This window comes from Oryctolagus cuniculus, chromosome 21 (assembly GCF_964237555.1).
Source record: "Oryctolagus cuniculus chromosome 21, mOryCun1.1, whole genome shotgun sequence".
Lineage (NCBI taxonomy): Eukaryota > Metazoa > Chordata > Mammalia > Lagomorpha > Leporidae > Oryctolagus > Oryctolagus cuniculus.
In genome coordinates, this window is record NC_091452.1 from 24,855,577 (window position 1) to 24,881,275 (window position 25,699).

General features: G+C 44.7%; 1 protein-coding gene across 14 annotated transcripts in view; it reads left to right on the forward strand.

Annotated features, from left to right (window-relative positions):
- The window catches only part of DEPDC5 (DEP domain containing 5, GATOR1 subcomplex subunit), a 153,328-nt gene that overhangs the window by 17,474 nt on the left and 110,155 nt on the right, over positions 1 to 25,699 (forward strand). For all 14 annotated transcript variants that reach the window (XR_011385158.1, XR_011385159.1, XR_011385160.1 and 11 more), the window contains exons 8-14: positions 2,108 to 2,177; positions 11,428 to 11,506; positions 12,376 to 12,437; positions 15,395 to 15,464; positions 15,775 to 15,847; positions 22,517 to 22,620; positions 24,359 to 24,433. Coding sequence is in view for 10 of the 14 variants with exons in the window: in XM_051826702.2 (XP_051682662.2) it covers positions 2,108 to 2,177; positions 11,428 to 11,506; positions 12,376 to 12,437; positions 15,395 to 15,464; positions 15,775 to 15,847; positions 22,517 to 22,620; positions 24,359 to 24,433 (533 nt within the window). In the remaining 4 variants the exon portion in view is untranslated. The remainder of the gene's footprint in view (positions 1 to 2,107; positions 2,178 to 11,427; positions 11,507 to 12,375; positions 12,438 to 15,394; positions 15,465 to 15,774; positions 15,848 to 22,516; positions 22,621 to 24,358; positions 24,434 to 25,699) is intronic.

Here is a 25,699-nt window from a genome sequence, read left to right on the forward strand (position 1 = left end):
GTAGCCTCACTTTGCATATACATCCTAGGAGTAGTTGATGAATTAGCTCCCTAACAATGGGCTTGTTTTAGAGGGCCTGTCCATGGGGGCGTTCAGGAGCTTTTATACACGGTACTTCCTGCTAAAACATCAACTCATAGAACATTGGAACTTCTGAGGTCCTTACTATACAGTTAGAGAAACAGAAGTCTTCTCAGGGGAGGCTTGAAGCCCTTCTTCGTTTGCAGCTGTAACTGGGCAAAGGAGTATTTAAAGGCATCCCTCTTGGAGCAGCAGAGCAGGACCCTGGGAAGCCCCGACTTCACTTTGCAGGTATGAGGGAGGCCCTGAGAGGCTGGTTTATTGTCCAGCATTTTCCGGATAGCCTAGGCTGTAACTCACTATACACAGCGTTTTCCCTGGCTTCTGTCCAGTCTTTTTTTTTCCCTTTCTGTGAGCTTGAGCTGGGCAGGTGACTCTATTGGGGGAAAAGAAGAGACCAGTAGAAAAGGCTGGAGTGGTTGGTTGAGGGGTGATGACAAGGAGGTCCTCAGGTGACAGCTTCCGCTTTCCAGCATAGTGTTTTCTGTCGACCGCTGCTGTTACAGTTCTTGCCACTTCCGGTAGCCACTTGTCCTCCTAACTGAGCACCTCCTATCCTAACACTATCCTGAAGAATTTAATTTTAAAATAGCTCTGTAAAACAGGTATAATCCCCCCGCGCATATGTATCTTTGTCTCTTGATAAGGGCATTGAGTCTCCCAGTGTTATTTCCCAATGGCCATTCAACTAGTAAGTGACATTGAGAGCTCAGATCAGTTTCTCCCCAGGCTAGTCAGTTCTGAAAGCCATGCTCTTTTTGTTGTACTTTTCACACTCTTTAAAAAAAAAAAAAAAAAAAAAAAAAAAACCTGCAGAAGGCACAGCATTGTGGCTCAGTGGGTTAAGCTACCACCTGCTATCCTCGCATCCCATATGTGTACTGGTTCAAGTCCTGGTTCATCCACTTCCTATCCAGCTCCCTGCTGATGCATCAGTTAAAGAGGAGAAGATGACCCAAGTTCCTGGGCCCATGATACCATATGGGGGACCCAAATGGAGTTCCAGGCCCCTGGCTTCAGCCTGGCCCAGCCCTGGGCATGGCAGCCGTTTAGAGAAATCTCTCTCTCTGTCTCTTCCCCTCTCTGTAACTCTGCCTTTCAAATAAATAAAATCTTTAAATAAAGAGTTGCAGAGAACAAAATATCCAACCAGCAAAATGTCCCAAGTTGCCTTTACAGTTTTTTAGCAGGGGCAGATGTTGGCGTAGCAGTTAAGATGCCGCTTGGGATGCCTGTGTCCCATATCAGAGCGCCTGGGCTTGAGACCGGGCTCTGCTCAAGGATTCCAGCTTTCTGCTGTCACACACCCTGGGAGGCACAGGAGATAGCTCCAGTAGCTGGATCCTCACAGCCCGTGTGGGTGAGCCTGATGGAATTCCTGGCTCCCGACTTCAACATGGCCCAGCCTTAGTTGTTGTTGTGGGCATTTGGGGACTGAATCAGCAAACGGGAGCTCTATCTGTGTCACTGTGTCTCTACCTTTCAAGTAAATAAGTGAATAAATTATTTAAAAAAATAGTTATTTCAGCAGAGTAGCCTCCATTGAAAAGGGACCCTGTCCCCTCAGGCCTCCTGACTGCTCATATCCTATTTCTGTTAATTGAGATGGAATTCTTTTGATCTTTTGTTTAAAATTTGTTGTGTCAAAGCTGGGATGAATAGAATTGTTCGTAGGTGCTTCCTAACTTTTTACATGACATAGATCCTTTTGAGATTTGATGAAAGCTATAGATAATTTTGCATATCATTTCAGAGGGTTTACAGATTCCCTGAAACCCTTCTTGAGACCAATATCTTGTCTGTGGACTCCTAGACTTAGAGCTCTTTATTCATTATAAGAATTCTTTACCTTTGTTAATATGTTCATGGAACTGTCTTTGGAAATCTGTCACCAGTCAGGTCATTTGGATATAGGTATCAGAGTAGACAGAGGTACCTGCAATTGCCCCTACTATTTCTCCTTGGTTAAATTTAAGACTTATAATAACATTTGTGTGTATGTATGTGTGTGTGTGTCTCCTCTTAGGGCACAGGCTGGTGAGCTATGGGTCAAGAATGAGAAGGTCATGTGTGGTTATATCAGCGAAGATACCCGGGTAAGATTTATAATATTCTTTTTTTTTCTTAAATTGGTTTTGGTTCCCCATACCATTAGGTCTAAGTCCTGAAATCAAGAACAAAGCCAAGAAACAAATAACAATGTGATAATCCTGAGGTTGCTATTTTTTGTCCAGGTAGAACCAGTAATATTGTCAGAGTCTCTGCCACTCTGATGTTTTACAGTTGGATCTCTCCAGTGTGGGCAGTCTTGATTTTCTTCATTTGATTGGATCTATTTAACATTGTAGAGATGTAGTCTGCCCACCAATACATAGCAAAAGATAAACTCGGTGGGAGATCGTGTCAAAAACATGAAGAGAGGTGTTTTCAGAGTTTTGAGTCCCTTCTGTCCAGAATGCTGGTCAACTTTTCCTTGTTCCCATCTGCCTGCCTCCCCCTGACAGCAGTGGTTCTCAACCAGGGGCGATTTTGCACCCCCAGGGGTCTTTTTGGTAACATTTGGAGACATTTTTGGCTGTCACGAGTGAGGGGTTGTACCACTGATATTTAGTGAGAAAGCTGCTGGGCATGTCCTACGCATGTCACATGCACTGGCCCCCATAACAAAGAATTATTTGACCCATGACATCAGTCATGATGCAGGGGACTGTCTGGTGCATTGTGGGATGTTTCACAGCCCCTTGGCCTCCACTCATAAGATGCCAGGATCACCCTCCATCCCCTACCCTGCAGGTCCTGACAGCCAGAAATGTCTCTAGACATTGCCAGGTGTCCCCTGAGGGACAGAATCACCCCTGGTTCAGAAAAAGTTCCCCCAAAGGTAACCGTTGTCTAAATTTTATGTTTGTAATTTTCCTGTTGTTTACATGGTATTAATACATACATACATATATATGTGTGTGTATGTATGTATGTATGGGTGTGTTTGTGTATATCTGCTCTCAACAGTGTGTTGTTTTATTATTTTTGAGTATTATTAAAGTGGGATAAACATGTGTATAGTCATTTCTAGCTATCTTTTCTTGTACCCAATACTTGATTTTAAGTCTGTGATTAGGAGCGTATTTGCTGGCTGACAGGTCCCACTGCATAAGATACTGACAATTTCTTTAAACATTGTTTGCAGTAGTTTCTACTCCGGTAGGAATGTATAAAATCTGCTGTTTTTCACCATTTCAACATCTGGCATTACATTTTTCTAAGGTTTTGCAACTCTTAGGGTGTATAAATTGTTGTTTTCTGGTGTTCAGTCTTCTTAAAATGCACAGCTCTTAGGCGTGACTTACAAGGACCATGGTAATCTGGCGTGTGCTTTCCTCTGCAACCTCATTCATTTTTTAATTGAACAAGTAAATATCAAAGCACCTACTGTGTGCCAGCTGCCGAGCACAGCACAGACAGGATCCTGCTGGTAAGGAGCTTACATAGTAGGAGGTCCGATGACCGATGCAACTACTCACCCATTCCATAAACACAGGAATCCTCAACTACAGTGAATATCCCAAAGGAAATTAATTGGGTAAATGAGAGGGACCAAGGGTGGCCTCTTTAGTAAACCAATGAAATGAACAAAACATTCTGAGGGACATAGGGCATAGAGATGGAGAATAAAACGGAATCCTTCTTTACAAAGGTGAGCAAGAGGTCTCTGTAAGGGTATCTGCAATGAACCTGCAACAAAACAATAGCTACAGTTGCCATTGTTTTATCTTCTGCTTCACCATGTTTCTTTTGGTCAGACATGCACTAAGTCGTCTCCAAGTTCCAAGCATTCAGCAAACAATGGCAAGGCAGAGTCACCAAGAACGTACCCCTGACTTTCATGAGAAATACGGTAATGTTATATTAGCTGGTGGAGCCATGTTCTGTATTGCTGTGGGACCTGGCAAGTATGCAAAGGTGGGGATGAAGAGCATTCCAGACAGAGGAGACGATTGTGGAGGCCAGAGTGGTGGAGATATTGCAGACAGGTAGCAAGAGTGACATTGGAGAGGAGGCAGACAGCTTACAACCAGTTCACGCAGGGCCTGAAGGCCTTTGTGACCAGTTTAGGATTTATTCTGTGGACGGTTAGAACCCACTGCTGGACTTTAAACAAGGGAGTACCTGAATCGCGCTTTAGAAGATCACTATTTTTTCGCTCAGATCTGGTGAGCAAAGTCACCAAATAACAGCGGCTGTAATGCTTACAGGTCAGCTTGTTTCTCTTATGTAAAAGAAGTCCATAGGTTCACAGGGAATGCATGGCTGATATGACAGCGTCACAGCTGCTGGTCAGCCAAAGCTGCTTCTGTCTTCCTGTGTTGCCATCATCAAGATAGGGCTTCCATGATCTAGCTGAAGCTCCTGTAACCACACCTGTATTCTAGGCCGAGGACTGAGAAAGGGAAGCTAGACAAGAAAGGTGTACCCTGCAGCCAAGTCAGCTTCCTTCAGGGGCACACTGCTTCCATTTATATGTTAGTGGGCAGAATATAGTCACAGGTAACTGCTAAGCCTGGGGAGTTTAGTCTTCTGGTTGGGTCCTTTGCCTCCCTGAATAGATTCAGTTTCCAGTTTCTTGGGAAGAAGTGAGCGCTAGATACTGGCTAGGCTTCCAGCAGCCCTTCTGCCTCTGATGTAGAGCTTTTTTGTAGGACAAGAGTAGAAGTAGAGAAATGAGTTTGGAGGATTGTGGCAGTCCAGCCAGAAGACAGTGGTGCGAACTAAGGAGAGAGCTGGAGCCGTGGAAAGATGTATGTAGAGTTTGAGATGCATTTGAGGGGAAGGACACACAGAAACTACGGGCAGATTGGGTGTGATGTGTAAACAAAGAGACAAGACAGGAGCAGCAGGCTGGGGTGAATGAAAAGGATCAGGCTGTGAGCTGCCTGTTGGACATCTGAGTAGAGAATTCAGTGGAGGCAGTTGAGTCTGGAGCTGGTTTTGTCACTTCTTTTTTTTTTTTAAGAATTTTTTTTTAAAGATTTATTTATTTATTTGAAAGAGTTACACAGGGAGAGGAGAGGCAGAGAGAGAGAGAGAGAGAGGGAGGTCGGTCTTCCATCTGATGGTTCACTCCCCAGATGGCTGCAATGGCCAGAGCTGGGGTGATCCAAAGCCAGGAGCCAGAGAGAGAGAGAGAGAGAGAGAGAGAGAGAGAGAGGGAGGTCTTCCATCTGATGGTTCACTCCCCAGATGGCTGCAATGGCCAGAGCTGGGGTGATCCAAAGCCAGGAGCCAGGAGCTTCTTCTGGGTCTCCCATGTGGGTGCAGGGGCCCAAGGACTTGGGCCATCTCCTTCTGCTTTCCCAGGCCACAGCAGAGAGCTGGGTTGGAAGAGAAGCAGCCAGGACTAGAACCGGCGCCCGTATGGGATGCCGGCGCTTCAGGCCAGGGTGTTAACCCGCTGCGCCACAGCGCCGGCCCCTGGTTTTGCCACTTCCATGTGTTACCCCCCTCCCCCAGCGTCTGAGCCACACACGCAATTAGCTGTTCCTTGGAGGAGCCACTTTCTCCCTTGTCTCCGTGTTTTTGCTCAGGCTGCGCTCTCCTGCCCCAGGTGCTTAGACCCTGCCTTCTCCCCTTCCAGACCTCAACTCTAGTCTCAGGTTCCCCTGCTTCTGGAAAGCCTTCCTGTTCCGCCAGGCTCGAAGTCCCTGTGTGGCACACTGGATTTAGGAACACATTAGCAGGTACCACACGGTGGTGGGTACCCTTGCTCATGTGTTTTGCCCCAAGGCAAGGCTATCTATGTTTTACAAATTCTCTGGCATGACTCTTGACGCTCGGTAGTTTCTCCTGTGTTGGTTGAATGGAATTTTAGACATGTTACCCTGCTTAGAAAAGTTGTAATCTGATTAGAAAAATAGTGTTTTAAGGGCTGGTGTCGTAGCGTAGCAGGTTAAGCCACCAACTGCAATGCCGGCATCCCCTGTGGGTGCCGATTCAAGTCCAGACTGCTCTCCCTCTGATCCAGCTCCCTGCTAATGTGCCTGGTAAAGCAGCGGAAGATGGCCAGAGTCCTTGGATCCCTTCACCCACATTGAAGACCCAGATGAAGTTCCTGGCTTGAGCCTGGCCCAGCCCTAGCCATTGATTTGGGGAATGAGCCAGTGGATGGAGGATCTCTGTCTCTATCTCTCCCTCTCTGTAACTCTGCCTTTTGAATAAATAAATCTTTAAAAGAAAAATAAATTTTATTTTATTATTTTTTTTTTTTATTTTTTGACAGGCAGTGTGGACAGTGAGAGAGACAGAGAGAAAGGTCTTCCTTTGCCGTTGGTTCACCCTCCAATGGCCACTGCAGCTGGCACACTGCGCTGATCTGAAGCCAGGAGCCAGGTGCCTCTCCTGGTCTCCCATGCGGGTGCAGGGCCTGAGCACTTGGGCCATCCTCCACTGAACTCCTGGGCCACAGCAGAGAGCTGGCCTGGAAGAGGAGCAACTGGGACAGAATCTGGCACCCCAACTGGGACTAGAACCTGGTGTGCCGGCGCTGCAGGCAGAGGATTAGCCTATTGAGCCATGGCTCTGGCCAAGAAAAATAAATTTTAATATGTAAAATGAGATGAGTGTTATAACTTTTTAAAAAAGATTTATTTATTTGAAAGTCAAGGGGAGAGAGAGAGAGAGATCTTCCATCTGCTGATTCACCAACATTGGCAACAGCTTTCACTGGGCCAGGCTAAGCCAGGAGCCAGGAACTCCATCTTGATCTCCCATGTGGGTGTCAGGGACCCACTCATTTGAACCATTATCTCCTGCTTTCCAAGCATATTAGCAGAAAGCTGGATCCAAAGCTGAGGCAGGACTCCATCCCAGGCACTTGGATATGGAACGGTATGCAATGCAGACGTCCTGAGCAGCAGCTTAGCCTGATGTGCCACAGTGTTCACTCCTGAACACTGTGACATTTAATTAATGTCACAAGGCCCTTTTATTTATATTTTTAAAAAGATTTATTTGAAAGAGTTACAGAGAGAGACAGAGACAGAGAGATCTTCCATCCACTGATTCACTCCCCAGATGGCCACAACAGCTGGAGCTGGAGCTTACCAGTGCCCATATCAGATGCCGGCACTGCAGGCAGTGGCTTTACCCACTACACCACAGTACTGGCCCCTCAACTTATTTTTTATAGAGAAAATAATGAGTTGATTGATACCTAAAGGGATGAATAAATCTATAGATAAATTGTATAGCAAATGTCATGTTACATTTAGGAATAGGCAATGAATATGTTGGTGTTTTCTAGCATGTTTGAGGTTTCATTTATTTACTTATTTTAAAAGAATTATTTATTTATTTTGTAAGAGTTATGGAGAGAGAGGGAGAGTAAGGGAGGGAGGGAGGGAGATCTTCTATTTGCTGGTTCACTCCTCAAATGGCTGCAATGGCCAGGGCTGGGCCAGGCTGAAGCCAGTAGCTAGGAGCTTCATCTGGGTCTCCCATGTGGGTGGCAGGGGCCCAAACACTCTGGTCATCTTCTGCTGCTTTTCCCAGGCTATTAGCAGGGATCTGGTTTGGAAGTGGAGCAGGTGGGACTTGAACCAGTACCCATGTAGGATGCTGGCTTCGCAGGTGGTAGCTTTACTGCTATGTCACCACACTAATCCCAACATGTTTCAGATTTTTCATGATAAAATGAAAAAGCATCCAAGTCCTAAATAATAACAACATTAATTAATGTGTCATACATATAAATAAAAAGATATAAAGTTCTAACCAGAATTACCAAGAAGTTTCAAAGTATTTTTCAAAAATATTCAAATAAAGTAAATGTTTGACTTATTACAAACAGAAAGGCAAACATTGCTAATAACAGTTTGGGAAATGGGGCGAATGTTTGGCACAGCACTGAAGATATTGCCTAGAGTGCCCACATCCCATATCAGAGGACCTGGGTTCGAGTCCTGACTCAGGTCTCAGTTCCAGCTTCTGGCCAATAAGAAGCCTGGGAGGAAGCAGGTGAGGACTCAAATAATTGGATCCCTACCCACCCAAGTGTGAGGCTTGATTGAGTTACCAGCTCCTGGCTTTAGCCTGGCCCAGTAGAGTGCATCATGGGCATTAGAGGAGTAAACTAGCAGAGATCTCTTTCTCTCCCTGCCTTTTAGATAAATAAAAACTTTTTTTTACATTGAGGAAATGATTTGAATAAGACTTTTTACTAAAAGGAAATAACAAGTGTTGGGGAGGATGTTGAAAAGTTGGAGTCCTTGTATATCACTGATAGAAAAGCCACTTATGGAGAAGTTTAGTGGTTCTTCAAACAGATCAGCAGTTACCATATGACTCAGCAGTCCTACGGTGTCTACCAGAGACCTAACAACATGCATTCCCACAAAAACACCTACAAACATTTTTATTTTTATTTTTTTGATAGGCAGAGTGGACAGTGAGAGAGAGAGAGAAAGGTCTTCTTTTGCCGTTGGTTCACCCTTCAATGGCCGCCGCAGCCAGCGCGCTGTGGCCGGCCCACCGCGCTGATCCGAAGGCAGGAGCCAGGTACTTCTCCTGGTCTCCCATGGGGTGCAGGGCCCAAGGACTTGGGCCATCCTCCACTGCACTCCCTGGCCACAGCAGAGAGCTGGCCTGGAAGAGGGGCAACCGGGACAGAATCCGGCGCCCCGACCAGGACTAGAACCCGGTGTGCCGGCGCCGCAAGACGAAGGATTAGCCTGTTGAGCTGCGGCACCGGCCCCACACCTATAAACATTTATAGCAGCATTTTTCATGATAGCCAAAAAGTGGTAACAGCCTAAATGTTGATGAACATATAAACAAAATGTGCTATAACCATACAGTGAAATATCATTCAGCAATAAGACATGATGAAGTTTGCCTTTGATTCATGCAACATGATTTATGCAACTACACAGATGAACCTTGAAAATATGCTAAGTGAAAAAACCCAGATGTGGAAGTCATCAGATTGTGTGATTCCCTTTATGTCAAATGTTTGTAATAGGCAAACCAATAGAGATGGAAAATAGCTTTGTGGTTGCCAGGGCATAGGGGCTAGAGGTGTGGGATGTAACTGCTAATGGGTATGGAATTTTTCTTTTTTTTTTTTTTTAATTAATTAATTTATTTGAAGGCAGAGTTACAGAGAGGCAGAAGCAGAGAGAGAGAGAGAGAGGGAGAGAGAGAGAGAGAGAAAGAAAGAAAGAAAGACAGACAGACAGACAGACAGGGAGGTCTTCCATCCACTGATTCACTCCCTAGTTGGCTACAATGGCTGGAGCTAGGCTGATCTGAAGCCAGGAGCCAGGAGCTTCCTCCAGGTCTCTCATACAGGTGCAGGGGCCCAAGGACTTGGGCCATCCTCAACTGCTTTCCCAGGCCATAGTAGAGAGCTGGATTGGAAGTGGAACAGCTGGGACCAGAGCTGGCACCCATATGGGATGCCAGCACTGACTGCAGGTGGCAGCTTTACCTGCTACACCACAGCTCTGGCCCTGGGGTTTCTTTTTTGAAGTGATGGACCTATTCTAGAAGTAGTGATTATGGTGTACAAATATTATAAATATATTAAAATCCACTGAATTGTAGACTTTAAGATGAATTGTCTTAAAGTGAAGTTTTGTATTAACAAAAAAAATCTTAAAAGCAAAACAATAAAAGGAATGGACCATTAAGGTAATTTGACTATAACAATAACTGATACTTTTATAGTTTCAAAATGAAGAGCACATTTTAAAAAATCCATAAAATGAAAACAACTAAACATACAATTTTATGTATTTACATACGTATACATAGACACGTATTTTACAAATGTGGAATGTATTAGCAAGGTCTAGAAATGTATCCTTTAGGGACCAGTGCTGTGGTGCAGCAGGTTAATGCCCTGGCCTGAAGCGCCGGCATCCCATATGGGCGCCGGCTTTGGTTCGGCTCAGCTCTGGCCGTTGCGGCCAATTGGGGAGTAAACCAGCAGATGCAAGACATCTCTCTGCGTCTCTTCTCTCTGTGTAACTCTGACTTTCAAATAAATAAATAAATCTTAAAAAAAAAAAAAAAGAAAAAAGAAATGTATCCTTTGAAGTGACTTGGTGAAATACCATTAGCACATAGCAAAATGCGTCCATAACCACAATAAGGCCATTTAACGTGACAGCTTGTTGAATTTTAGAAAATATCCACATCACTATCACCACGGTCAAGTATAGAACGTTTCCGTCACTCCAAGAAGTTCTCTTGTGCCCCACTGCTGTGGGTAACCCCTCACACACACATAAAGGCAACCATCCTGCTTCTTGTCTAGAGTAATTTTGTCAAAGAAGTTATCTGTTTAAAAAATAACTTTAGGGAGAGGAGAAAATAATGATAAGAACCTTGTATGTTTCTTATAAAAAGATGATATATATTTCTGTGTATTCCTGTGAGATGATTTCATAATTTTTGAAAAGTAAACACAAAGAAGTAAAACCACTCATAATACCCAAACCCGGGCATGATCGTAGGTATCTGGAAAAGTGTGTTTCTGGCCAGTTTTGGGGTTTCCCATGCGCTACAGAGGGGGGACAAACATCCAGTCCCTGTTACAGGAAGTATATACAGCCCCAGGGAGTGAACAGTCTTTAATGAGCTCTGCTCCAAGGAGCAGGTCTCTAAGGAGCTAAAGGAGTGTCCAGATCGACCTTCTCCCTTTCCGGCAAACCTCTTCAGAGCTTTGTGGAGAAGGGAAGGGCTGGTACCAGCCTCTGGAAAGCACACAGAGCCGGAAAGCCTCTTACACCTGCCCTTGGGGCTGCCTGGGCAGGGGAGGTCCCACGGCAATCATTACTAGACTGACAGCTCACGGTCTGGCACGTCTCGGCCCAAGGTCTGCTTCCAGAATGAGATTCCATGACTTCCCCCGCCAGACTCACAGCCCCTTCTGCATTTCTTTCGTGAACCTTCATAAAATATCTGCACAAGTTGTCGTATTTTGCATGTCTGTATCCTGTATTATGGGCTCCTAGAGGGTGGAGACGAGGTCTCCTTACTGCCTGTGATGCAAGGCTCAGAGTAAGAGCTCAATAATGTTGAAATGAAAGGAGGAATGTGTGGGTGAAGCTTACTTTTTAGAAGTCCCACAACACAATAAGGAAATTCCTCCATCAGCTTTTTGTTTGTTTGTCATTTAAAAAATGCATTGTAAAATTTACCATCTTAACAAGTTTTAAGGGTACAGTTCGATGGAGTTAAGTTTATTTACAGTGCTGTGAAATAGGTCACCAGGACTTTGTCATCTTGCAGAACTGAAAATATTTATCATCGCTTTCTACTGAAATTATGTTTTCTTGTCTATTCTAGGTGGTGTTCCGTTCTACGTCAGCTATGGTTTACATATTTATTCAGATGAGCTGTGAAATGTGGGATTTTGATATTTATGGTACTGTTCCTCAGTGCTGATTGTAACTGCTACTAGGGAGAATTTTCTGGTTTCCCCCAAGTTGGTATCATTTTACAGTAAGCTCCTGACGTTCTCTAAAGATGTATCCTAATGCTAAAATAGATAAATGCATATACATGTATGCATGTGTGTCCGTCTCAACCACGTTCAGATAAGAGGTAGAAAGCATGTGCATTCCATGAAGTACAGGAAAGTATTCATAAAAATAACTGAATTCTCAGATCTTGAATTACAGGATGAAAGTTGTAAGTTCTTTGGTGTCTTTCATTTCTCTTCCTATCACTCACAGAAGCAGTCGGGTTTGTTTCATATCATTAGAGTTGTGACATACCAAGTGGAGAGCAGTAGGGCTGCTATGAGATACAGACACTACGTCCAACACAACCAGCCTCGTGGTGCAATACGATCCAAATTTGTCTGTAGCAAAACTAAGAATTAATGTTTGTATGAGTCAACAAGGTCACTCAGAACAGCAGGAATTGCAGATGATAACTGGGGAGTGTCTGGGGCCTGCCAAGTCGTCTTTAACAGACTTCAGTATAATGATCTTTGGAGGTTAGCTTGTTCTCTGATTCTGGAGATATCGCTACAGTCTGTAATCACCAAGGCTGTTTTCAAACTTAGGCTTTCCCTTGAAGCCATGGCCTGTTAGAGCGAAGCAGATACTAAATTGGTTTTGATGAGGTTTGGGATGAATCACTATACATCTGGCTTTTGTGAGTTTTTTTTTTTTTAACGTTATGGCAGAACCCACCTTCTCTTTTGTCCCATCCGTTATTTACTTAGAAAAGAAATTAGAAACAAGAAACAGAGATTGTCCTTACTCACTCCTCATTGTTTATTTTCAGGGGATCTGTATTTTGAGAAAGCTGTGAATGGTTTCCTTGCTGATCTGTTTACCAAGTGGAAGGTAGGTTTCTTATGTACTAAGTTTTGTTGCGTACACATTACTCAATGTAGATTGTTTTACTTTATTTATTTTTTAAAGATTTATTTATTTGTTTGAAAGAGTTACAGAGAGAGAGAAGGAGAGGCAGAGAGGGGCGGGGGAGGGAGAGAGAGGTATTCCATCCGCTGGTTAACTCTCCAGATGACCGCAACGGCCAAAGCTGCGCCGATCCAAAGCCAGGAGCCAGGAGCTTCTTCCCGGTCTCCCACATGGGTGCAGGGGCCCAAGGACTTGGGTCATCTTCCACTGCTTTTCCAGGCCACAGCAGAGAGTTGGATCGGAAGTGGAACAGCTGGGACTAGAACCAGCACCTATATGGGATGCCAGCACTGCAGGTGGCAGCTTTACCTGCTGTGCTACAATGCCAGCTCCTGCAGATTGTTTTAAATGCATTATTTCTGTTAAGCTGCCTTAAACTAAGCTATCTTAAAACCCAGACTTCAGATTTAAATTACTGTAATCACCTTTGCCTGATAACAATTTTTTTTTTTTTGGTGAAAAATGCTCAGCTAATATACTCACTCAGTAGTGACAGACTTAAAACCTTCTCGGATCAGGAAAAAGAAAGGGATAGTTGCTTTTGACACTGATATTCACCATTGTATTATAAGTACTAAGCAGAGCAATTAGGCCAGCGTAAGACATAAGAGGCATCCTGGGGCAGGCAATGTGGGTCAGTGCATCCCATGTGGAAGTGCCTGTTCAGGTCCTGTCTACTCCACTTGTTTTTCTGCTTTCTACCCAGCTCTGGTGCTAATGCCCCTGGGAAGCAGTGGATGATGGCTCATGTACGTGAGTCCCTCCCACATGAGAGACCCGAATGGAGTTCAGGACTCCTGACTTCAGCTGGGCCCAGCCCTGGCTGTTGTGGGTATCTGGGGAGTGAACCAGCAGATGGAATCTCCTCTCTCTCTCTCTCTCTCTCTCTGTTTGTGTATCTGCCCATAAAGTAGATGAAAATAAAAGAAAAATAAAGTTTTAAAAAGCCTCTTGCAAAGCAGTATTGCAGTCATCAACACAGCATGATATTGGCATCAGGGCTTGTAAATAGATCAGTCGAATTGAAATGGAAGTCTAGGCGCTTGCTTTGGCAGCACATACACTAACATGGAAATGAAAGTCTAGCAATCAGCCTGTACGTCTGTGGTCAGTTGATTTTTTTTTTTTTTTTTTTTTTTTTGCTTTTAAGGATTTACTTATTTGAAAGTTAGAGTTACACAGAGAGAGAAGGAGAGGCTGAGTGAGAGAGAGGTCTTCCATTTGCTGGCCCACTCCCCAATTGGCTACAATGGCCAGAGCTGTGCTGATCTGAAGCCAGGAGCCAGGAGCTTCTTCCAGGTCTCCCATGTGGGTACAGGGGCCCAAGGACTTGGGCCATCTTTTACTGCTCTCCCAGGCCACAGCAAAGAGCTGGATTGGAAGTGGAGCCGTTAGGACTTGAACCAGCTCCCATGTGGGATGCCAGTACTGCAGGCGGGAGCTTTATCCGCTATGCCACAGTGCCAGCCCCTGTGGTCAGTTGATTTTAAACGAGCGTGTCAAGTCTACTCAGTGGGGCAAAGAATGGTGTCTTCAAAAAATGGTCTGGGATAACTGAATATCCACATACAAAAGAGTGAACTTGGACCCTTACCTCAATTCATGTTCAGAAATGGGCCAAAATGGAGCCCAGATGCAAATATAAGAGCTAAAACTATGAAATTCTAAAAGAAAATTAAAAGGTAATCTTCATGACCTTGGATTTGGCAATGGTTTCTTTATATGACACCAAAAGCACAAGGACCAAAGAAAAGATTGATCGTTGAACTTCACCAAAGGACACTATCAAAGTGAAAATATAACCCAGAGAATGGAAGGGGATGTTCACAAATTACCTATCTGATAAGTCTAGTATCCAAAAACTAAGTGAGACATTTACAACTCAGTAACAAACAGATAAATACTCTAACACATGGGCAGGGGACTGAGAAGATGTGCACCTAGCCAGCAGGTACCTGAGAAGGTGAATCACTAGGGGAATGCCAGCTGACACCACAATGAAGTGTCAGTTCACATCTAGAAGGATACCCCCCAAAATAAGAATTTTTAAAAAATCAGAATACGATAAGTGTCGTAGAAGAAGAGGCCAAGAAATTGAAGGCCACGTCTGTTGTTCTTGGGAGCATAAAATGGTGTAGCCACTGTGGAAAACAATTTGGTGTTTACTCAGTAAGTTAAACAGAACCATGGGGTAGGCATTTGGCATAGCAGTTAAGACACCTGCATTCTGTATTGGAGCACTTGGGTTCAAGTCCTGGCTCCACCCCCAATTCCAGCTTCCTGTTAACGACCTTGGGAGGCAGTGATGACGGCTCAAGTAATTGGGTCCCTGCCACCCACACAGGAGACCTGGACCCCATTCCTGGTTCTGGCTTTGACCTGGTCGCAGCCCCAGCTATTGCAGGTGTTTGGAGAGCGAAGCCGAAGCAGTTGATGAAGTTTCTCTGTCTTTCTCTTTCTTGCTACTTCTCAAAATAAAAAAAATATATTTTTTTAAAAAAGAATAAAGAAGAATTACCATATGACCTAGCAATTCCACACCTGGGCATATAGCCATCCTCAGTTATCCACAGGGGATTGGTTCCAGGACGCCTATGGATCCCCAGACCTGCAGGTGCTCACATTGCTTTCATAAGATGGTATAATATTTGTATGTACCCTGTACACTTTGAGTCACTTCTGAATTACTTACAGTCCCTAACACAGTATAAATGCTCTGTGTGCACACTGTGCATGCCCCAGTTACGTGGAGTTATCCTATGCCCTGCACTGCCCCTGAGCCTCCTAGAACGGAGAGTATTAGATACGTGGACGCTGGATCAGGGTGAATGAAGTACAGGATGTCAACTTGAGCCCTCTCTTTCTCTACTCATGCCTAGGAGAAGAATTGTAGTCATGAAGTGACGGTGGTCCTGTTTTCTAGAACTTTCTATGATGCAAAATCTACTGGTGAGTAACCCTTTCTCCCACCATTGCTTTCTGTTATGCGTCCCTTATCCCTAACCCAGACCATTCCTTTTTACCTTCTTTCCCTTTGTTTCCTCTTTCCCACCTTTTCCGTTAGGAGATCAGGTACAACGGAATAGCACAGTCCATTAGTGGATGCGAGATTCATCCTAAACCAACTTAATAGATACACAGTTGTGTTTGTGTGTGTGATACAAATCTTGAACTAGGATATCTTGAACTAGAGCAAGCCACAAAAACTCTGAATTTGTCTTTTCAGTCTAATCCACCTACTTCATTTTGTCTATTTCAGATGAATTTCCTGAAGTAAACCGAGCCTCAATTAGACAGGACCACAAGGGGCGATTCTATGAAGACTTTTACAAGTATGCTAGTTGCTTCACTATGATTGATTATTTGATTATTGATTATTTATTGATTGCTTCTTTCCTAACTGAAAGAAAATTTTAGTTTATAGAGAAGTTGAGAAGATAATACAGAGAGTTCCCGTATATCTTTACTGGGTTCGCTCTGATGTTAACATTTCGTAATCAGGTTACATTTGTCAAAATTAGGAGATTAGCATTGGGACATTGCTGTTAGCTAAATTCAGACTGTTTCCAGATTCCTTCAGTTTTTCTACTTGTATGCTTTTTTTTGTATCTAGGATCCAATATAAGACGCCATATTTCATTTAGACCTCCTAAGCTTTTTATTGTGAAGAGTTTGAACATGCAAAAGGGAAGCGTGAATAATAATACAATGAACTCGTATATTCAACACCTGGATTTATTGTTATTTTGCCCTATTTACATCATTTTTATGGCTAAATTTTTTTAAAATTTATTTGATAGGTAGAGTTATGGACAATGAGAGAGAAAGACAGAGAGAAAAGTCTTCCTTCTGTTGGTTCACCCCACAAATGGCTGCTATGGCCGGCGCTGCGCCAATCCGAAGCCAGGAGCCAAGTGCTTCTTCCTGGTCTCCCATGTGGGTGCAGGGGCCCAAGCATCTGGGCCATCCTCCACTGCAACCGGGACTGGAACCTGGCGCCCATATGGGATGCCAGTGCCACAGGCGGAGGATTAACCAAGTGAGCCATGGCACCGGCCCCTTATGGCTAAATTTTATTTTTAAATTATAGATATAACATTTTATTCCTATACAAACTAAAAAATAATAATATTTTCATATACAACCACAATATCATCACATTTGATGAAATTAATTATGATTCTATATTATCCATTGTCTAATATATGTGCAGATTTCCTTAATTGTCCTCAAAACAACTTATGTTTGATCTGCTTTTCTTTGTTTTAACTTAGAGAGACAGAGAGAGAGGGAGAGAGTACACAGTCTAGTTTCTCAATGGTGCCACTGAAATAGGGAACAGTTGGTGAGATAATGGAAATGCACTAGATGCAAATTTTTTTTTTTTTTTTTTTTTTGACAGGCAGAGTGGACAGTGAGAGAGAGAGACAGAGAGAAAGGTCTTCCTTTGCTGTTGGTTCACCCTCCAATGGCCGCCGTGGCCAGCGCGCTGCGGCCGGCGCACCGCGCTGAGCCGATGGCAGGAGCCAGGTGCTTCTCCTGGTCTCCCATGGGGTGCAGGGCCCAAGCACTTGGGCCATCCTCCACTGCACTCCCTGGCCACAGCAGAGAGCTGGCCTGGAAGAGGGGCAACCGGGCCAGAATCCGGCGCCCCGACCGGGAGTAGAACCCGGTGTGCCGGCGCCGCAAGGCGGAGGATTAGCCAAGTGAGCCGCGGCGCCGGCTCTAGATGCAATTTGATGGGGTTTCTTAATTGCACGGACTTCAGGACTTTTTTAAGTTCTTAGATGTGTGGCAAAATTTATTGCATCGTTATTGGCACTTCAGTTGGAGGATAGCGTAGACATTAAAATGGACATTAGAAAGCTGTTTGGTCAGCTGGTGTTGTGCCACAGGGAGCAAAGTCATTCCTGTAACACTGGCGTCCCATGTCGGAGCTCTGGTTCCAATCTTGGCTGTTGCACTTCCAATCCAGCTCCCTGCTAATGTACCTGGGAGAACCTAATTTAGGAGGTCCTAAGTAATATGGGCCCCTGCCACCCATGTGGGAGTCCCTGATAGAGCTCCAGGCTCTTGGCTTGGGCCTGGACCAGCCTAGACCCTTTTAGCCAGTTGGGGAGTGAACCAACTGATGGAAAAATCTCTTTCTCTTTTCCTTTCTGTCATTTCTCCTTTCAAATAAAATAAATAAATAAATAAAAAAGGCCATTTGCTTTTGAGAAAGTGTTAGATTGATTGTTTTATTATTATCTAAGTTATAAAGATTTTTTTTAGATTTATTTATTTATTTGAAAGGCATACTTACAGAGAGAATGGAGAGAGAAGGGAAAGAGAGATCTTCTGGTTCATTCCCTAAATGTCCACACTGGCCAGGGCTGGGCCAGGCTGAAATCAGGAACCAGGAATTTCATCTGGGTCTCTCATGTGGGTACAGGGGCCCAAGAACTTGGGCCATCTTCTGCTGCTTTCCAAGGTGCATTATCAGGGAGCTGGATTGGAAGTAGAGCAGCCAGGACTGGAACCAGCACCAATATGGGATGCCAGTGTCACAGGGGGCGGCTTAACCCGCTCGCCCCCAAAGATGTCATGTTTATGAAAAACAGTCCTTTAGGTAATGTGCACATTTCATTACCTCTGACTATACTAGGGAAATCCAGAAAGTTCACACAATATGGAGTTACATGATAAATATTTTTATGCAAAGCTTTTTTTTTTTTTTTTTTTTTTGGACAGAGTGGACGGTGAGAGAGAGAGAGAGAGAGAAAGGTCTTCCTTTTTTCCGTTGGTTCACCCCTCAATGGCTACCGCGGCCAGCGCACCACGCTGATCTGAAGCCACGAGCCAGGTGCTTCTCCTGGTCTCCCATGTGGGTGCAGGGCCCAAGGACTTGGGCCATCCTCCACTGCACTCCCTGGCCATAGCAGAGAGCTGGCCTGGAAGAGGGGCAACTGGGACAGAATCTGGCGCCCCAGCTGGAACTAGAACCCGGTGTGCCGGTGCCGCAGGTGAAGGATTAGCCTAGTGAGCCACGGCACTGGCCACAAAGCTTTTTTTTTTTAATCTGTACACAGAGTCTTGATAGTTCTAGGGGAAGTAGGTACAATGAAAAATGTGCATATAGTTAAAAAAATTTTTTGATCAAAAAACCTTTTAATTCCAATTTCCATGTGCTTTTTGGAAATGCCCTTGTACTTGGTAAAGCCTTTTGAAATACCTCTAATGGTTCAGTCTTTCTCAGACTACTTGCTTCTGTAACTAAGAGGGAAAAACTCCTTATTAATTTCCCGTCTTACCCTGGACTTGGAGATAATATCTGTTTTTCAGTAACAGTTGACTTTGAATTTCGTTTACATCTCAAATGCCAATCTTCTCCTCCTGGGGCTTTAAATGTATTTCTTTGTAGCTAGCTCCTTCCTAAAGCCCTAGCCAGCATAAAAAAAAAAAAAAGAAAAAAAAATTTTTTTTCAACTTTTATAGTAGCATTCCCCCCAAATAATTTTTATACTGTAATTTTTGGAGGAGGGGATTTTAAAATGGTGATTATAGATGAGTAGCAATGAGTGACAGAAGTTATAGAAAGTTTTGGGGCCAGTGCTGTGGCATAGCAGATTAAACTGACACTCACGTGGGAGACCCAGATAATGACATTCTCTTACATAACCAAAATATTGTGATATTCAGGACATTTAATTAACATTGCTATAAATATTATTACCTAACCTAGAGCTCATACTCAAATTTTGGTAACTGTCATACTTTCCCTTATATCAGATCCAGTGTTCTTTCTAGAATCATGCATTGCTTTTAGCTTAGATAATCCTTTTTTTTTTTTTTTAAAGACTTAGTTTATTCATTTGAAAGGCAGAGTTCCAGAGAGAGAGAGAGAGAGAGAGAGAGAGAGAGAGAGAGCGAGCGAGCCTCTATCCACTGGTAAACTCACCAAATGGCCGCAAATAGTCAGAGCTGGGCCAGTCAGAAACCAGGAGCTTCCTGTGGGTCTCCCACTCAGGTGCCGGGGCTCAATTACCTGATGCATCCGCCACTGCCTTCCCAGGAGCATTAGCAGGGACCTGGATCCAAAGCAGAGTAGCTGGGACTCGATCCAGTGTCCTTATGGGATGTTTGCACTGCAGATGGTGGCTTCACCTGCTAAGCCACAGCACCAGCTCCAAATTAGATAATCTTTTGTGCTTCTTTCTGTTTTCCAGTACTTGCCATTCCTGGCAAGATCCTCTTCTTAGCTTACTTTTTCATCTTTTTTTGTTTTTTGTTTTTTGTTTTTTTGCTTTGAATCTTGCTGTTACTTTAACTTTGCAGTCCAAAGTGAAATACTTCTTTTTTTTTTTTTTAAGATTTATTTTATTTATTTGAAAGACAGAGTTACAGAGAGAGGTAGAGAAAGAGAGAGAGGTCTTCCATCCCCTGGTTCACTCCCCAGATGGCTGCAACGGTCAGAGCTGCACTGATCCAACGCCAGGAGCCAGGAGCTTCTTCCAGGTCTCCCATGTGGGTGCAGGGGCCCAAGGACTTGGGCCATCTTCGCTGCTTTCCCAGGCCATAGCAGAGAGCCAGATCAGAAGAGGAGCATCCAGGACTCGAACCAGTGCCCATATGAGATGCCAGCACTTCAGGCCAGGGCTTTAACCCACTGCACCACAGCACTGGCCCCAAAGTGAAATACTTTTAATTTATTTATTTTCATTTTATTTGAAAAGCATAGATAGCAAGAGAAACAGAGAGAGAGAGATAGAGAGATCTTCCCTCTACTGGTTCACTTACCAAATGCCCACAATAGCCAAGGCTGGGCCAGGCCGAAACCTAGAACTCCATCTGGGTCTCCCATGTAGGTGGCAGGGACCCACATACTTGAGCCATCACCTGCTCTCTCCCAGGATTTACATTATTTGGAAGTTGAACTAGCAGCGGAGGTGCTGGGAATCGAATCAGGCACTTTGATATGGAATACAGGTGTCCCAAGTAACAGCTGAAGCCACTCTGCCAAATGCCCACCCCAGGGAATCACTTTTAAAAATATAAGAAAATTAATCTTTTTCTGTTTAACACAACTTAAAATTGGCATGATGTCTTTTTCTTTTAATAAAATCAAATATACATAAGTAGAGATAATAGAATTCCTAACTTTCATAAATCTGTTATCCATATTTAATTACAAAAATTGATCACATTATTTTTGATGGCTATATAATATTGTCAAACTTTTTCATAATTTAATTCTTTATTATTATACTAATTTTTTCTAATTTTTAAAATGATCTATGCCACTGAAAAATACATAGTTATATGTCTCAGTTTCTTTAGGATGACTTCCTAGAACTAAAATTATAAGATTAAGGGAAATCTTTTTTTAAAGATTTATTTATTTACTTAAAAGTCAGAGTTACAAGAGAGAGAAGGAGAGGCAGAGAGAGAGAGAGAGAGAGAGAGAGGTCTTCCATCCACCGGTTCACTCCCCAATTGGCTGCAATGGCTGGGGCTATGCTGATCTGAAGCCAGGAGCCAGGAGCTGCTTCTGGGTCTCCCACGTGGGTGTGGGGGCCCAAGGACTTGGGCCATCTTCTACTGCTTTCTCAGGCTATAGCAGAGAGCTGGATCAGATGAGGAGCATCCAAGACTCGAAACGGGGCCCATATGGGATGCCAGCACTGCAGGTGTGTCTCTCCCCCTCTTTGCGGAGGAACGACACAGGACCCTGCACTGTTCTTTTGTCTGCTCGGCCCTCCCCGGGTTTGCTGCTGGTTCTTCCTGGGTTGGCTACCGTCCCTTCGACCTCCGTGGAAGGGCGGTTCCCCCTGCCACTTTCCCCACTTCCGCGGGGGAGCAGCACACCGCCGGCCGGCTCTCTCGGGGGCTGCTCAGATGTTATCCGGATGTTCCTCTTAGATGTTCCTGGTGCATGGTGTCTCTCTCCTCCTTTATAGTCCTCTTCCACCAATCCCAACTCTGCTACCCACACGCCGAGTATGCTGCTCTCCTCCAATCAGGAGCGGGATCAGCTCCTGCAGGTTATAGGTCGAACTGGAGGCAGCTGTGTAAAAGTTGTTTACTCCTCTCCCAGCGCCATATTGTGGGAGAGCAGATGCATAGAATAAGTCTTAATTCCAGTAACTTAGTCTAGTCTGAGTTGCTCCCCACACAGGTGGTTACTTTACTCGCTACACCACAGTGCCGCCCCCACCCCCTGCTTTTTTTTTTTTAAAGATGTGTTTTATTTATTTGAAAGGGAGAATCACAGAGAGAGAGAGAGAGACAGAGAGGTCTTCCATCCTCTGGTTCACTCCCCAAATGGCCTCAACAGCCGGGGCTGGGCTGATCTGAAGCCAGGAGCCAGGAGCTTGTTCTGGGTCTCCCATGCAGGAACAAGGGTCTAAGCACTTGGGCCATCCTCCACTGCTTTCCCAGGCACATTAGCAGGGAGCTGGATTGGAAGTGGAGTGGCCAGGACTTGAACCGGCGCTCACATGGGATGCTGACACTACATGCGGTGGCTTAACTTGCTATGCTGCAATGTTGGGCCCCCAAATTTTCTTTTAAAATTTAAAATTTGCGTGTGTGTGTGTGGGGGAACAGTCACATGGTTTTTAAAGGTACAGATGGTATATACTGTAAATAAATATACTGTATTTAAATTCCCATCCATCCATTTCTGCTTTCCCTAAGCTCCGCCTCCCAACCTGGGCATTTTTATTGTATTTGTAGTACATATACACAGATATTCTTCTTTTTTAAGTATTTTTTTAATACACACCAAACTTGTGTGACCTCAACAATATGTGAGACTGTTCATATCCATGCTCCAGGACTATTAATGCAATGACTTTCGCTTGTTAATGTTGGCCAAATGCATTTGACTTTATGACTTACTATTTCTGGCAAGTTCTCCTAACTCTTGGAATCCCATCTTCTTCCCTTGCAACCTTGCAAGGACCGTGAAATCCCGTATGTCACAGCTGTTTCATGTCTTTTTATGATACCCCTTTCAGAGTAGTGGTGCAGAATGAGAGAAGAGAAGAGTGGACCTCCCTCCTTGTGACCATTAAAAAGCTCTTCATCCAGTATCCAGTGTTGGTGCGACTGGAACAGGCAGGTACTGCATCCGTGTAACTGAAGGTGTGTGGGGGGGAACAGGTATGGATCGGAGGCTGGAGGAAGAGAACAGGGTCACACTTGTTTGCCTTGCATTTCTATGGAGAGATTTTGCTCTGTTGGGTTTCTATTTCCTGCTGGATCCATATCTAGCAAGTTCAACAAGGTCCCTAATACTGTGTGTGTGTGTTTATGTGTACTTTAGTTTGTTTTCCATCCTGGGAATAAAATACCTGAGACTGGGTACTTCATAAAGAAAATAAGCTTATTTATCTGAAAGATTTAATATTTTAAATTTATTTATTTGAAAGGAGAGAGAGAAGGGGAAAGAGAGAGATATCTCCCATCTGCTAGTTCATTCCCTAAAGGCCCACAACCTCCAAGGTGAGGCCTGGCTAAATCCAGGAGCCAGACTCCATGTGGGTCCCCTATGTCGGTGCTAGGGACCCAAGTACCTGAGCCATCATTTTCTGCCTCCCAGGGTGCACAGTATTTGGAAGCTGGATGGGAAGGAAAGCAGGGACTAGAACTGAAGCACTCTGATAGGAGAACATTGCAAGTGGTGTCCTAACCACTGTTCTACAACCCCAGGCCCAGGCTCACAGCTCTGAAGTCTGAAGATCCAAATATCCTGGCACCTGCTCTGTGAGGGCCCCGTGGTTGCCTGGCATTACGCTGCATTGCACTGGAGAGGGAGTAATCCCCTGGTGAGACAGGATGGCTCAGAGGATCGAAGGGGCCAGATTTGCCTTTTTTTTTTTTTTTTTTTTTTTTTTTTACAGGCAGAGTGGACAGTGAGAGAGAGAGAGGGACAGAGAGAAAGGTCTTCCTTTACAGTTGGTTCACCCTCCAATGGCCGCCACGGCCGGCGCACTATGGCTGGCGCATCGTGCTGATCCGAAGCCAGGAGCCAGGTGCTTTTCCTGGTCTCCCATGCAGATGCAGGGCCCAAGGACTTGGGCCATCCTCCACTGCACTCCCGGGCCATAGCAGAGAGCTGGCCTGGAAGAGGGGCAACCGGGACAGAATCCGGTGCCCCGACCGGGACTAGAACCGGTGTGCCGGCGCCACAAGGTGGAGGATTAGCCTATGGAGCCACGGCTCCGGCCCAGATTTGTCTTTATAACAGTCCTCTCCTGAGAGTTAACCTGGGTCCTATAAAAATGATATCCGTGCCTTCTGAGGACAACTAAACGTTGTACTGGGCTTCACTGCCTCTTAATATGACCACCCTGGGACCAGTCTTCTAACACATGGATCCTTGGGGGGGACAAACGACATCCTAGCCACAGCAGAGTGGAGGGCCCCATGGAGCCAGACACTGCCTACTTATCAGTATTTTTTTTTTGAAAGATTTATTTTATTTATATGAAAAAAATTACAGAGAGAGGTAGAACAAGAGAGAGAGGGGACTTCCATCTGCTGGTTCACTCCCCAAATGGCTGTAACGGCCAGAGCTGAGCTGATCTGAAGCCAGGAGCCAGGAGCTTTTTCCGGGTCTCTCATATGCATGCAGGGGCCCAAGGACTTGGGCCATCTTCTAACTGCTTTCCCAGGCCATAGCAGAGAGCTGGATCACAAGTGGAGCAGCCAGGACTTGAACCGGTGCCCATAGGGGATGCCAGTACCACAGGCTGGGGTTTTAACCTGCTGCTCCACAGTGCCGGCCCCAATCAGTATTTTTTTAAGTGTTCCTCTTTCATGACATGTTTTCCCATCTCCTGTATCTTTTGTTTCAGAGGGCTTTCCTCAAGGAGACAATTCTACCTCAGCCCAAGGAAACTACCTAGAGGCCATCAACCTGTCATTCAATGGTGAGTGACACCACCAGCCACAGTGAGCCAGCATCTTGCTCACATGTGGCCGTGAACTTCTCTTTAGCTATCGTCCCCCAAACCAGTCTGAGTTGATGATGCCTGGCCCCGCCTACTGCTTAAGGTAATTCAAAGCAATAGCTTGTGGCTGGATGGTTTTAATGACCAACATTTTAGCTCTTGGGTCTTTTCGTGGGAAGTTAACTTGGTATTCTCCTCTGTTTCTTGGAGGGACTTTCTCTTGAACTCTTTGTTTAACTACAGACTGTGTTGTTATTTTTCACCCCATTCCTCAACTGCTTTTAGCTAATTTTAAAATCCACTTTTTTAGGCCGGCGCCGTGGCTCAATAGGCTAATCCTCCACCTTGCGGCGCCGGCACACCGGGTTCTAGTCCCGGTCGGGGCGCCGGATTCTGTCCCGGTTGCCCCTCTTCCAGGCCAGCTCTCTGCTGTGGCCAGGGAGTGCAGTGGAGGATGGCCCAGGTGCTTGGGCCCTGCACCCCATGGGAGACCAGGAAAAGCACCTGGATCCTGGCTCCTGCCATCGGATCAGCGCGGTGCGCCGGCTGCAGCGGCGGCCATTGGAGGGTGAACCAATGGCAAAGGAAGACCTTTCTCTCTGTCTCTCTCTCTCACTGTCCACTCTGCCTGTCAAAAATAAAATTTAAAAAAAAAAAAAAAATCCACTTTTTTTTTTTTGGTAAACTGCAAAAGTAATCCATATTCCTAGAATTCAAGTAAAAATATCTATCTCCAATCCTGTCCTAAGTGGAGTTATTGTCATCAATTTGGTTTCTTCCCTGCTTTTATGTATTAGTTGGGAGATGTGGTGGTTTGCAGATAACAGAAACCTACTGAGTTGGCTTATACAAAAAAAGGGAAATTTACTCTAAGGATACGTAGGGCGGCCTGAATATCTTTATTGAAGATGGGGACCTTGGTAGCTGTGGGAACTGTAGCAGCAGAAACTTCTAGAACTACATTCAGTGTCTCTGCTCTCTGTTCAGAATCCCACATTTCCAGTAGAGAAAAGTCTGTCTGGTTGCCCGGCTCTGGTTCAGTGTCCTGGCACCTGCCAGTGGTGGAAGCGATGATGCGTGGTCAAAGCATTCTGCTTGTCATCTTCCCACATGTCTGTTCCCAGCTGCTGGGGAATGTGAGAGCATGAGATTCATTACTAACTTTTTAGAGCTGTATTTGATTATCATTGATTTTCCATAGTAAAAATAGCAGAGGCCAGAAATAAAAAATGAACCTGCCAGCTT